This window comes from Pundamilia nyererei, unplaced genomic scaffold, assembly GCF_000239375.1.
Source record: "Pundamilia nyererei isolate P.nyererei 1_Seehausen unplaced genomic scaffold, PunNye1.0 scaffold00131, whole genome shotgun sequence".
In the NCBI taxonomy this organism is placed as follows: domain Eukaryota; kingdom Metazoa; phylum Chordata; class Actinopteri; order Cichliformes; family Cichlidae; genus Pundamilia; species Pundamilia nyererei.
The window spans coordinates 1727304-1739259 of NW_005187532.1; the positions used below are offsets into that span (position 1 = coordinate 1727304).

Sequence of the window (11956 nt, forward strand, 5' to 3'; positions counted from 1 at the left end):
CCTTACTTTACTCGTTACTTGAAAAAAGTAATCGGATTACAGTAACGCTGCCCATGTCGGATTATAACTGTGTGTTTACTGTGTTGTTGTTACTGTGAGCCAGGAGCTGGAGTCAGAGGGAACTCTAAAGGACATGGAGGTGGTGATTGCCGGCCTCAGTAACGTGTACACTCACTACATCACCACCTATGAAGAGTACCAGGTACACATCTGCTGAACTTCATAGTTGTAGTTTTTAGAGTCATTTGCTAAATTGTAAAATCCAAATCAGTGTTTAAATAAGATCAACTGGACATAAAACAGTCAGATTTGGAGAAAGTACTCAGTTACTTAAATGAAATATCAGAGTAAAATTAGTAAGACGGTGAAAAGCAAACCTGTGTAAATGATTACAAACTTTTAAAGGTGTCCCTGTGGTGGTTACACTGTTCCTGTGATGCCAACAGATTATCATCACATCTAAACATGAGTTTCATAGCAGGGAGGGAAGTAACGATTATTTTCATTCTTCATTAATCTGTTCGTAGATTTTTAATCAATTGTCTAATTAATAGACACAGACAACCATTCACTCCTATGAGCAGTTTCTATTTAGCCTGTCCCCCACAAACTGCATGTCTTTGGACTGTGGGAGGAAGCCGGAGTACCTGAAGAGAAACCCACTCAAACACGGGGAGAACATGCAAGCTCCACACAGAAAGAGCCTGGCCTGCCCGTGGAATTGAACTCAGGACCTTCTTGCTGTGAGGCAACAGTGCTAACCAGCCTCCTGGACAGCTGCAGCAACAATTGGTTTGCATAACCAAAGAATTTCTGCAAAAACTGTCAGAAACCGTCTCAGGGAAGCTCATCCGCATGCTCGTGGTCCTCATCGGGCTCCGGACCTGACTGCAGTTCGTCATCGTAACCGACTCGAGTGTCGCTCACATTTGATGGCGTCTGGCACATTGGAGAGGTGTCCTGTTCACAGATGATTTTACTGCTCAGGGCAGATGGCAGACAGCTTGTGTTGCCTCGTGTGGATGAGCGGTCTGCTGACGTCAACGTTGTGGATTGAGTGGCCCGTGGTGGCGGTGGATCCTGAGGACCATTGTTGTGACATTTATCCGTGACCATCACCTCATGTTACAGCGTGATAATGCACGGCCCCATATTGCCAGGATCTGGACATCTGGAAGCTGAAAACATCCCAGTTCTTGCATGGCCAGCATACTCACCCATTGAGCATGTTTGGGGCGCTCAGCGTATACGACAGCGAGTTCCAGTTCCTGTCAATATTCAGCAACTTTGCACAACTGTTGAAGAGGAGTGGACCCACAGCCCACAATCAACAACCCGATCAACTCCATGCCCATTGCACACCTTTTGCCTCACGCAGGCAACACATCTCCATTAGATGACTGGTTTTGCTACATCTGTGTGATCAACCTGCATATTTCAGAGTGGCCTGTTATTGTGGGCAGTCTCAGGCACACCTGTGCAATATTCATGCTGTCTAATCAGCGCCTTGACACACCTGTGAGGAGGGATGGATGATCTCAGCAAAGGAGAAGTTCTCACTCACACAGATTTAGACAGATCTGTGAACAACATTTGAGAGTCATGGGTCCTTTGTGTTTGTAGAAAATGTTTCAGATCTTTGAGTTCAGCTCATGAAAAATGGGAGCAAAAACAAAAGTGCTGTTTATATTTTTGTTCAGTGTATATGTGTGTGTGTGTATATATTAAAGGACATTTAGCAGGGTGGAAACTTAGTCTGATTGTCTATTTTTCAGGTGCAGCGGTATGAAGGCGCTTCAACCATATACGGCCCGCACACGCTCAGTGCCTACCTGCAGAAGTATCGAGGCCTGGCCCGAGCCATTGCTCAGGTGTGAATGGATGGATTACACCTTTCATCAGCATTCATGAGCACATTGGAAACACGGGGTCACGTTTCCCTCAGAACAGTTAGTGAAAGAAAACGAGGTCAGCCCACAGAGCTCAGTTTAAACAGCAGATTTTTCACCAGTTTATCTGAAACGAGCTGCAGTGTGAGACCGACTCTCTCTCTCTGCCAGAGAAACACGAGCAGAAGAATATTTCATCACAGGAATTATTCTGTAACGTTGCTTACATGTTACTTACTCTATACAAAAGAAAATCACAGGAAAATCTTTTCCAAATATAAAGATGATGGAGATAAAACATGAAACTGAACCAAAGTCAGACGGCTAAACGTCCGTCAAACTCATATTCTGAACATGTTTTACTTCATGTGAGGTGGAAACAGATGAAACAGTGAAAAGGTTCCATCAGTCAGGACACATTTCGCTGCGTGTTGTACTCGTATAACTCGCATGTGACACATAAAGACTCCTGAATGAATGAATGAGGTTGCAGCAGAAATATTTCATAAAGCCAGGGCCAATCGGATGCAAACAGTCAACAGCAGACCCTCACTGCAGTGTGAAGCCAATCCTATGTAACACTGCTTGCTGACATTAATCATGTTTCCAGGACAGAGTCTCAGAGCTGCCAGCCGGCCCTCAGCCTCCCTTCTTCACAGAGAACCTCTTTAATTTTGTGCCCCTGGCGCTCTTTGACAGAAAACCTGAGAATATGAGCTTTGGAGACGTCCTGGAGCAGGTTTACCCCGTTTATAGACAGGTAGGAAACACTCTTACTGTGTTCCTCAGGGTCCACGCTGATGACGCCGCTCTGTGTGCATGTGGACAAAATGAGTCTTAAATATTGAATGTGGTTTTCAGGGTGATGTTGTGACTGTCACGTTTGTAGCAGGAAACCCGAGAAACTCTGGAGATATTGTAAGAACTCTTCTTCTTCATCCACCTGTATCCTAGTGTTTCAGCCACTGTTAGCTTAGCATTGTTAGGATACTTGAAACGTCTTTCTGACCTCTTCCTCTCGTTTGTTGCAGAGGGATAAAACTTTTGTCACTGTTGAGATTTTTGACAACAGAACAGAAACCTGGGAGGTTGTCCACAACGATGCATCATGGGAGACCAGGTAGATTAATGTGTAGCTGTGCATCTCAAAAATCTGATCAGGATTTTAAAAACAACAAAAAAACCTTCTTCTGTCATTTTATTTTAAAAAAAGGTCGACAGCTCATGAAAATCAGCAGAAACCTGATTTTTAGAATATTTCCTTTGGTCAAAAAAGGATTTGCAGACAGAAATGTCCAACCTCTCTTAAGCACGTGTATTTATACACTCAGTACTTGGTTTGAGTACCTCGTCAGCCTGCGGTGCTGCTGACGGGGTACTGAAGCTCGGGTTGCTTTGGTTGGAGCTGGTCGAGTGTTTCTCGTCCACTCCAGACTTTCTGATTGTGTCTGCAGGGTTCAGGTCAGGTGAGTTTCCTGACCAATCAGAAACACTAACAATATCATCAAGCTATTTGATAGTATTGGGCACTGTGAGAAGGTGGAATCGGCAACCAGTACCAATACCAGCAGATGACCCGGCACCTTTGTCTACCTGTAGGTTAAGTGTCCTCTCTGAAAGAACACAAAGTCTAAATTTTCTGGAACCTGGATTTCTGATTTTCACGAGCTGTAATCACAAAACATACAAACAGAAACTAAAGTGAGGTTGCAGACGTTCCTCTTTTAACTCAGGGTCCTTTGAGGAGTTAAAGTCGCTTGTCTTGCTGCAGGTTTCACTGGCTGAAGGGGTCAAACCGGGAGAGCAACGCCACAGTGGAGTGGCAGATTCCCCCGACGGCCTCGGCGGGCTCCTACAGGATCAAACACTTTGGCCACTACAAAGAGCTGAAAGGCCTGCAGCCGGTCATAACGCCGTACGAAGGCTCGTCGGACGTCTTCGCGGTCACCGCCAGCTTCTACTACGAGTGAAGCGGTTTGAGACGACACGGCCGACCACCATCCAGCGCCAAGTCCTCCAGGACTCATCAGATTTTAAGAGGCTGCATGTGCCGAAAAATAACTCAGACTATATGTGAAATCCAAATAAAGCGTTTAAACGTTCTGTGTGAAGGTTTGCATCACTCTGTGAGAGACAAAGAGAAACCGACACAAACATTTGGAGTCTCGTTGGTAGCAAAAATATTTATTCAGTATTTGCACAACACGGGACAGAGTTGATGACCACAGCAGAGCCTGTGTGTCTAACGTGCACTCAGCGTTCAGAGCGGGAGGTTCAACCTCAGCCGGCTTTAAGATTCAAACGACAACATTAACACGATTCACCAGAGACGTCGGGGAAACACAGAACATCTCACGTTTCAGGAGAAGTGTTTGGAAAGGCTGGATTCTGCTCTGAATACTGACCTTAAATCCCGGGAACGCCGCCGACACGCTGAGAGTGTAACGTGCAAAACATCAGGAAGCTTTTCGCTCGGTTGTTCTGAGAGTTTCCTCGAACGCACACGGTGGGGTTTCTTCTGATGTTAAAGAGCGCTGCAGTTTTCAGCTACTTGCCCTGCAGGCTCTCTTTTCTACAGGAGCTCCGCCTGCACCGCCTGCATGCGCCTGCATGCGCCTGCACCGCGACAGACTCCTGCAGCGACCCGTCGCTACAACAGCAACCTGAAAAAACTTAAATGTCCTTTTTCAGCATAAAGCGCTCTGACTTAAATACATCTGCACCGGCACGAGTGACGCCTGAACGTCCCGCTTCAGTGACGCAAACGCTTCATTTCCTCCGTCTCCACGGCAACACACACCAGATGTCAGCGAAACTGACAGAACAAAAGAAACCAATGAAATGAGAAGATTCAGTGTGCGCTCACCAAAAATGGCCGCGCGTGTTTAACTCTGTGAACTTAACCCGAACACGTTTTGGTAGCTTCAGTGCTAAAACTCATCATGAATGATTGAAGAAGTCGCGTTCAGCAACGACTCCGGGTCTCCTGGTGGTGTCGACCTGTACAGCCTCCACCTCTGGACGAACATGCAGTTTGTAGCTCTGACGTGCGATCAGGCGCGACGACACGCTGAAAGATTGACTAGATTTAACCTCCAGAGAGACGTCGTTTTCCATTGTTTGATTTCAACACGTGTTGAATTCACTGAGCTCAGCACTAATATCAATAAAATCATTTGATTATTAAATATTTCAGGTGGAGTTTCTGCAAAACACCATAAAGCAGAAGAACGCGGTCGCTTTAAACAGCTGATGTTTTGTCTCGTGACGCCGGCTAAACTCCGCCCTCCTGGTTTGTGTCCAATGAGCACGTTTCAGCGCCGAGCTGCTGTTTGTTGATCTTATTGCTTTCCTGAGTGTGTTTCACATGGTTAACAAACACACACTTTGTGATTTTTAGCTTCCTCCACTATCGCCACAGCTTCCACCTGGACTCGAGCACATTCAGTTTATATGAAAAAGCTCAACGTGTGAGGAAAACGAGTTTCACGAGTTTCCCTCCGGACTGGGAGAAGTGATGCTGGCTCGGTTTAACTCGGGTTTTCCTCACATGGCGACTTCCTGTTTGCTGAGGAGGACTTCCAGCAGGCGCAGTTTGGCTTTCAGCTGTTTGTACTCCTGGTACTCCTCCTTCATCGGCGTTCGGTCCTCTTTCTGGCAGATTCTGTCCAACAAGCACAAATGACAGGAAACACAGGAGCGAGTTAACGAGGTTGCTGCCCGCACACGTCGCTCGTATAATCATCGAATAAAACCAGCTGCCGCTGCATTAAAAGCTCCTGTTGTTAGTAAAGTTGGTGCTCACCTTCCGGTCTGTCGATAAAACTCGTCCTCGAACTCCTTCAGGACTTTCCGCCTCGCCTTCTTCTCGGCCCGGGTCTCCCGCAGACAGTCCAGCAGCTGAGACCTGGACCCAGGAACAGAAACTGTAAACCGGCCGCCGAGCGATTTACTGCACACGAAAGATGGACGCGGCTCCGTCGAGGTGTTTCATGGCCAATCACGCTCCTCTGCTTCAGATCAGCTGAGCAGAGGAGTCGCCCCCTGCTGGTCATTAGACAGAGTGCAGACTTTTCAGAAGGAGCTGCGTCCATCTTTTATATACAGACTGTAGTAGCGCCATGCTGCAGGCTGGCAGGCGCAGTTACGCCTGCAGGACTTGTCGTCTGACCGCAGCACGTCCACGTAAACATCGTGTCACACCAAGCTGCAGGAGCTGCACAGACCAGCTGCAGGTGAGCACTCAGACGTGTTTATTGCGTGTTTGTCACATGAGCTGCTGAGTAGAAACTTCCTGTTAGCAGCCGTGTAACAGTAAAAGGTCAGATGCGTTGGGACGCACCGGACGCGTCTGTGGCACCGGCTCGGGTCACAGACAGCTCAAAGCCTCGCCGCACGTCACTTTTCACCCACCTGGAGGCTTCGTGCAGGTTCGCTGTGGTGAGAGCATCTTGCTGCCGGACGGCTTTCACCTCGTCTAACGGCGACACGAAGGCCGGGTCGCTGTCCCGGTCGCTGTCTTCCTCGCCGGCTGCTGGTTGGGCCGGTCTGCGCGGCGGCGGGACAGGAAGCTCATCGACGGCCAACGAACTCACGCAGTCTTCATCAGAACCATCCTCTTCCTCCTGAGACAGAAACAGAGCGTCCTTGTACTTAAACGCCATCAAGCTTTAGCTCTTATGTAAAATCATCTCGACTACATAAACAACTCAAAGCTGCTGTTGTCACAGTGAGTTTGTCCTGAAGGTGGCGCTGCAGCAGGAGGACGATAAACCCCACGTTTCCGTTTTTCTCTGACGAAACTTTGTTTAGTTCGCACGTATGAAATCGCTGCTGCTGATGTTAAAACACGACAGGTGTGCGTCTTACGATAGTGCTGATGGTGGGGCTGGCACACAGCAAGTGTTTGATCATCTGGTAGCGGTCGTACAGAGGCTTCACCAGGTTCTTCTCCTGCTTCGTTCCCTGGGACACAACAAAGTGTCAATAAGCTCCTCTCGTGGAGTTGGAGAATAAAAACACGGCGTTGGAAACGAGGGGCTTCGATCCTGCTGGGTGTGTGTGGGGGAGGACTCACCGGCCGGCCGTGCAGACTCTCGAAGTACAGCAGACATTTCTGCAGAGTGATTTTCTCCAGCACCATCTGAGCCTGAGTCATCTCCTGCACACAGTCCAGAGATGGCACCACATACGTCTGATATCAGAAAATTGGATATCTGCTGATACGGATGTGAACCTGATATAGTTACAGTCAATAACGCTGTTTTTTCATGCTCCAGTTTAAGAAACAGAACATTAAAGCTGTTCTGTTATAATTTTATTAAACAAACATACGCTGCACCCAAAGTACTTCACAGTTCAGCCAAACTGATGTTTGTATTTAAACTTGAAGGACTTAAAGTAAAATTCAAAAAGTCATTTAAATGCAATTTAATGCAGATTTCAAAAACTTTGTTATAAACCATGTTTACACTCAAAAACTTCAAATGGAGCCTTTTATACTTACAGCTGAACATAAACAGAGTTTAAAGCCAATAAACAAACACACTCATGTTTGATCAGGATGATGTCAGTGTTTCTGTCACCTTTAACCTGAGACTGAATTTTGTGTCATTTCTGTAAAAAACTAAAGACTGAAAAAAGTGTTTTTCATAGTTCTTTCGAGCCATGAAACTGGCCAGGCGTCGTGCCGGTTTGTTTCCCCTGCGTGGGGCGCACACGCCGGGCTGTCCAAACAGGGCCCCACATTCTTGATTTTTAGTTCAGCAACACTCCTCCTGAAACTTTGGAGGTTTGAGCTCTTTGTACAGCAAAGTTACAGGAGGATAAAAATCCCCATCAGTCGTTTGGTAAATAATCCCGTCACGAGAGAACAACAAATATATAACTTCCTGTTGTAACCCTCAAACTGAATGCTAATGTAACGACACTACTTCCACGTCTAGAGATGTGACGTCATTCAGGGGTAAAACCGCAAAGGATTGTGGGTACGAGTGGTAAGCGGTACTAGCGCACGCAGGCTTTCACGTGAAAACAGTCACACAGCGATAAAAAGAAACAAAAAATGGCAAGAAGCCGTTGTGTTATTAGCTGCAACAGCCGGTCGCATGACAGCCACGGGAAGCCGACGGTAAAGAGATCGTTGTTATCGGAAGAAAAATCGTTCAAACCGAGTTTCCGAAGTAACAAAGAGGCGACGGACGGCCTGGATTGCAGCCGTTCGAAGAGCAAATATAACGTCCCAGAACGCTGCAGCTCACAGGTCAGTCTGCTCCAAGCATTCCCACAGAGGTCAGTCTGCTGTTGTAGTTATTACGTCATTTATCATAATTGGTGATGTAGGTTACAAATAAGTCTTAATTTGAATTGAATTCGTTGCTTTGCTGCTTTGTTCACTGTGGCTTTGCGGGCTAATGTTTGTTGTTCTTTGTAGGAAAAGCAGCCTACAAAATGCTGGGATGCGATCCAGACTGGGCCCCTCTATCAGCCTGGGTTTCAAGCTGCTACCACAGCCAGATCTGATTGGTGAAGAGAGAGAGCGAGATCAAAACAGCCACGTCTGCATATATGTGCCCAAGTGTTGTATGAAGCAAGTGATACTGTCTCAGTTTGTTGTTTGATGTTTTGTTTTTGCATTGTTGATTTGTTTTTCAGCGAAGCAGCTAATAAAGCTGATGGATTTCTACAATGTTGCCTCTTTGCTGTGAGATTCGGTAACAGAATGAAACAATGATGCCAGTAATAAATAAAGACAATGAATTGAATGAATTACCAAACACTTATTTTATTTCTATTGGATCTGAAAATGTTGTGTAACACTACAACCTGAAACGACACATAGATGCGTTGGCCTGTAACAGCAGCTGTGAGATGGAGTCGTCCAAACCACCAAAGTAAACTGGAGCTGGGCTTGTTGCAGGATCTGATGTTACCAAACATGCTGTGAGTGTGTGCGCTCTCACTTAGGACCATATAATAATAAACGTGATGAAAGTTGTGCAGCACGCTGACGTCCTTACTCCACTCTGTGCTCGTGTGGGTCTGACCCTTTCACTCCTTTGATTTCTTCCTCGTACTTTCTTTGACTCTTCGTCACGTCTGTCTTCGTGCGGAGCTGCCGAGTTCTCCGTCGTTTTGTACAGAACTGTTTTTGGGGCAAATAAAATGCAAGTGGGGATTAAACCGCAGAGTTAATGGTTACCGGTGCTGGAAATGCTGGCGCTTGATGCAGTGTTTTGATTTTGTTGCCACTCGTACCCACAATGCAACGCGCGAAAGTCACGTGGTCTGTCGATCTCTACTGTCTGTAATGGAGGCGGAGTTCCTGTTTGTGATATTTATTGGATCAGGTTACATTTTTATTTCTCCCCGATATCCGATCCAGTCATTCAGGCCAGGATGGGACAGATACGGATCCTGTATATGGGACTGGTTGACCTCTAACAGAGTCGAGTCTGTGCGCGTGATAACGAACATTCAAAGTGAAACAAAATGAAAACTGATTCCTTTGATGAATCGAAGCGTTCGCTCACGCAGAGCCGAGCACCGACCTTCATGTTGTCAGGGAGACCCAGCGCCTGCCTCTTCTCTCTCAGCCGCCTGAACAGGGACTCCACCGTTTCCTCCAGAGCCGGTTTGTGCTCCGACGCCCCCTGCTGCCCCGCGCCGTACCTGCAGGATACAGGCAGCCGTCACTGAAGCACCAAAGCCTGCAGTTCCTCTAGCATCCAGCAGAGGCAGCATGTTAAAACCTTCCAGCTCTGCTGCAGTAACTCTGCGCACAAACTACTCGAACAGTTACTGAGTCAGCACAGGGTTAGTGAAGTCGGTTACCTGCAGACGTCTGCGCTTTCCTGCTCCTTCGACTCGAACACCGACTGCCTGAGTCTCAGCTCTGCAGAGGAAACACAGTCACACGTTACCATGAACCAGTTCAGCAGTCAGTGAACTGAAACCAGAAACACAGAGGTCACAGTTTTACTGTCAGTTTGGCAGGAGCCTGATGGCAGCTCAGCTGATGAGCACGTTTACTGAGACTCCAGCTGCTGCTGTCAAACACGTGGCTGCAGCCTGCGCCCACAACAGACGCCGAACCTGAGCCGAGCCTGCGACCGTCACCTTTGAGCTGCTTGCGAGCCTTGGCCAGTTCGCCCATCACTCGGATCATCTCCGGGTTCGAGTACTTGTCGTTGTGGGACGGCTGAAACAGAAGACAACAGAAATCAAATGATGCAGTAAAGAGCGATGACGTTTACGACTCTTTAACGCTGTGCCGTGAGTCTGACAGCGCCCCCTCCTGGATCTACCTTGTAGTTCATCTCCTGCTCAAACTGGTCCTCAAACCTGCGGACCTTCTTCTTCAGGGTCTGGATGTGTCTCGTGAGGAAGGGCACGGACGAGGGACGCTCGCCCTCCGAGTCCTGCGTCCTGTCGCCCCGACACCTGAACACAAACACAGCGCTCAGATTCAGCAGGCGGGCATCATCGGGTACGAGCACGCCACCACCCCACAGGGATATATCCAGATATATTTATCAAAGAGATTTAACATTTTTAAGATTAGCAGGACACACACGGCTTTGAGCCTGAACGCGGGAACCGTCACGTTATCCAACGCCAGCGTGTCACAGACACAGACAGGAAGTAGCTGTCGGTGAAACAACAAAGAAGAGAAAACTGGGTCACAGCTTCAGGCAGTGGCTCACAAACCGAAGACGATGATGATGAAGGACAGATTATATAAGCCGCACTAATGCAGGTCAAACACAAACCACTCCACTGCCCTCTCCCCACCAATCACATGACATCGAGCACAAAACAGCTTCAAGCAGCCTGAAACTGGAAACCAGAGCAAAGAGTCCAGTTGGTCCTGGAGCCAGGACCACCAGGGTCCAGATCCAGGACCACCAGGGTCCAGATCCAGGACCACCAGGGTCCAGATCCAGGCTGTGCAGCACGCGTGGAAGCAGACATAAACGTACACAGACATCATTTAAAGGAAAACAAAGCAGGAAGTCCAGATGAACATCAGAGCGCCCCTCAGAGCAGCACTCACAGGATGTACTGCTGGCTGCACGGCGGCGACGGGGCGGAGTCCGGGTCCGAGTTAAACCTCTGACATGGGCTGGAGCAGCGGGGGGAGGGCAGGGGGCTGGCACCTCCCGCCAGCAGCTGGAGGAGAGCTCCGCCTCCATCTGAGCCGTGTCCACCTTCACCTCCGGGGCTGCTCCTCTGAGGAGAGTAGGGGGAGTGGTGGGGGCTCGGCGGCGTCACTACGTCGGAGGTCGGGGGCTGCTGGCCGGGGTGGATGGCGGTTAACGGCGGGTGTCGCGGGGACTGTGGCGGTCTGGTCAGGAACGTCAGCAGCTCTGCAGACACACAAAACACAATCAGGTCAGCCTCCTCCTCCCAGCAGTGCTGTCAGCTTACAGTAACTATAATTATCTCTAAATTGCTTTATATACCACATGTATGTAAATATATATCACTGCAGCCTAACGCTGAGCAGCTGTGGGAACAGTTAGCTAATCGAACACTGATCCAGTTTTACCTTCAGCCGTGTTTCAGTGAAGCTGAACTCTCTAATTCTGTGACATCATACAGCTGATACCGTCCTGCTGACACAATCCTACCCGCTTATACCTTTACAGCTGTTTAAGGCCAACGACAGGAAGTTAACAGGTTCGTTTCCGTGTTTAGAGAATCAGGACAGGAAGTTCAGAACATCAAAACTCTGTCACGCCGATTCATCGACGGCTCGCTCCATCACTGCGTTGCTCCTCTGTGCTGTCAACGGTCATCATCACTCCAACAAGGGTCCGAATGCCAAAGCTCAGTCTGCTGCCTGTTTCTATTGTTCCCAGCGGATTCAATAAAAAGTGTTTGAAACTCGGAGAATGCCGAGAAGCCTGCAGCTGCCGAACAGTCAAAATGACTAAAATAACACTCTCACCACTGCTACGACCTTCCAGGACCTCTGGACCCAACTGAGAACCACATGTAGCAGAGGTGTCAAACATAAGGCCCAGGGCCCTGAATCAGCCCGCTAAAGACTCTAAACCGGCCCA

The 11956-nt window shown here is 48.2% G+C and overlaps 2 protein-coding genes across 3 annotated transcripts in view; one reads left to right on the plus strand and one right to left on the minus strand.

The window, feature by feature from the left end:
* Positions 1-3859, plus strand: part of asah2 (N-acylsphingosine amidohydrolase 2) — a 14451-nt gene extending 10592 nt beyond the window's left edge. The window contains 6 exon segments of the mRNA XM_005743452.1: positions 43-202; positions 1776-1871; positions 2500-2649; positions 2751-2807; positions 2921-3009; positions 3661-3859. Coding sequence (XP_005743509.1) covers positions 43-202; positions 1776-1871; positions 2500-2649; positions 2751-2807; positions 2921-3009; positions 3661-3859 — 751 coding nt within the window.
* A 1141-nt stretch (positions 3860-5000) lies between these two features.
* The window catches only part of LOC102205928 (protein FAM13C-like), an 8461-nt gene continuing 1505 nt past the window's right edge, over positions 5001-11956 (minus strand). The window contains exons 2-11 of one of the 2 annotated variants that reach the window (XM_005743436.1): positions 10945-11257; positions 10196-10331; positions 10008-10089; positions 9723-9783; positions 9440-9560; positions 6967-7050; positions 6759-6854; positions 6303-6514; positions 5695-5796; positions 5001-5553 (exon numbers count right to left, since the gene is read on the minus strand). In XM_005743436.1, coding sequence (XP_005743493.1) covers positions 5436-5553; positions 5695-5796; positions 6303-6514; positions 6759-6854; positions 6967-7050; positions 9440-9560; positions 9723-9783; positions 10008-10089; positions 10196-10331; positions 10945-11257 — 1325 coding nt within the window. In that variant the 3' untranslated portion in view covers positions 5001-5435. The remainder of the gene's footprint in view (positions 5554-5694; positions 5797-6302; positions 6515-6758; positions 6855-6966; positions 7051-9439; positions 9561-9722; positions 9784-10007; positions 10090-10195; positions 10332-10944; positions 11258-11956) is intronic. The other variant, XM_005743437.1, reaches the window with a different exon arrangement.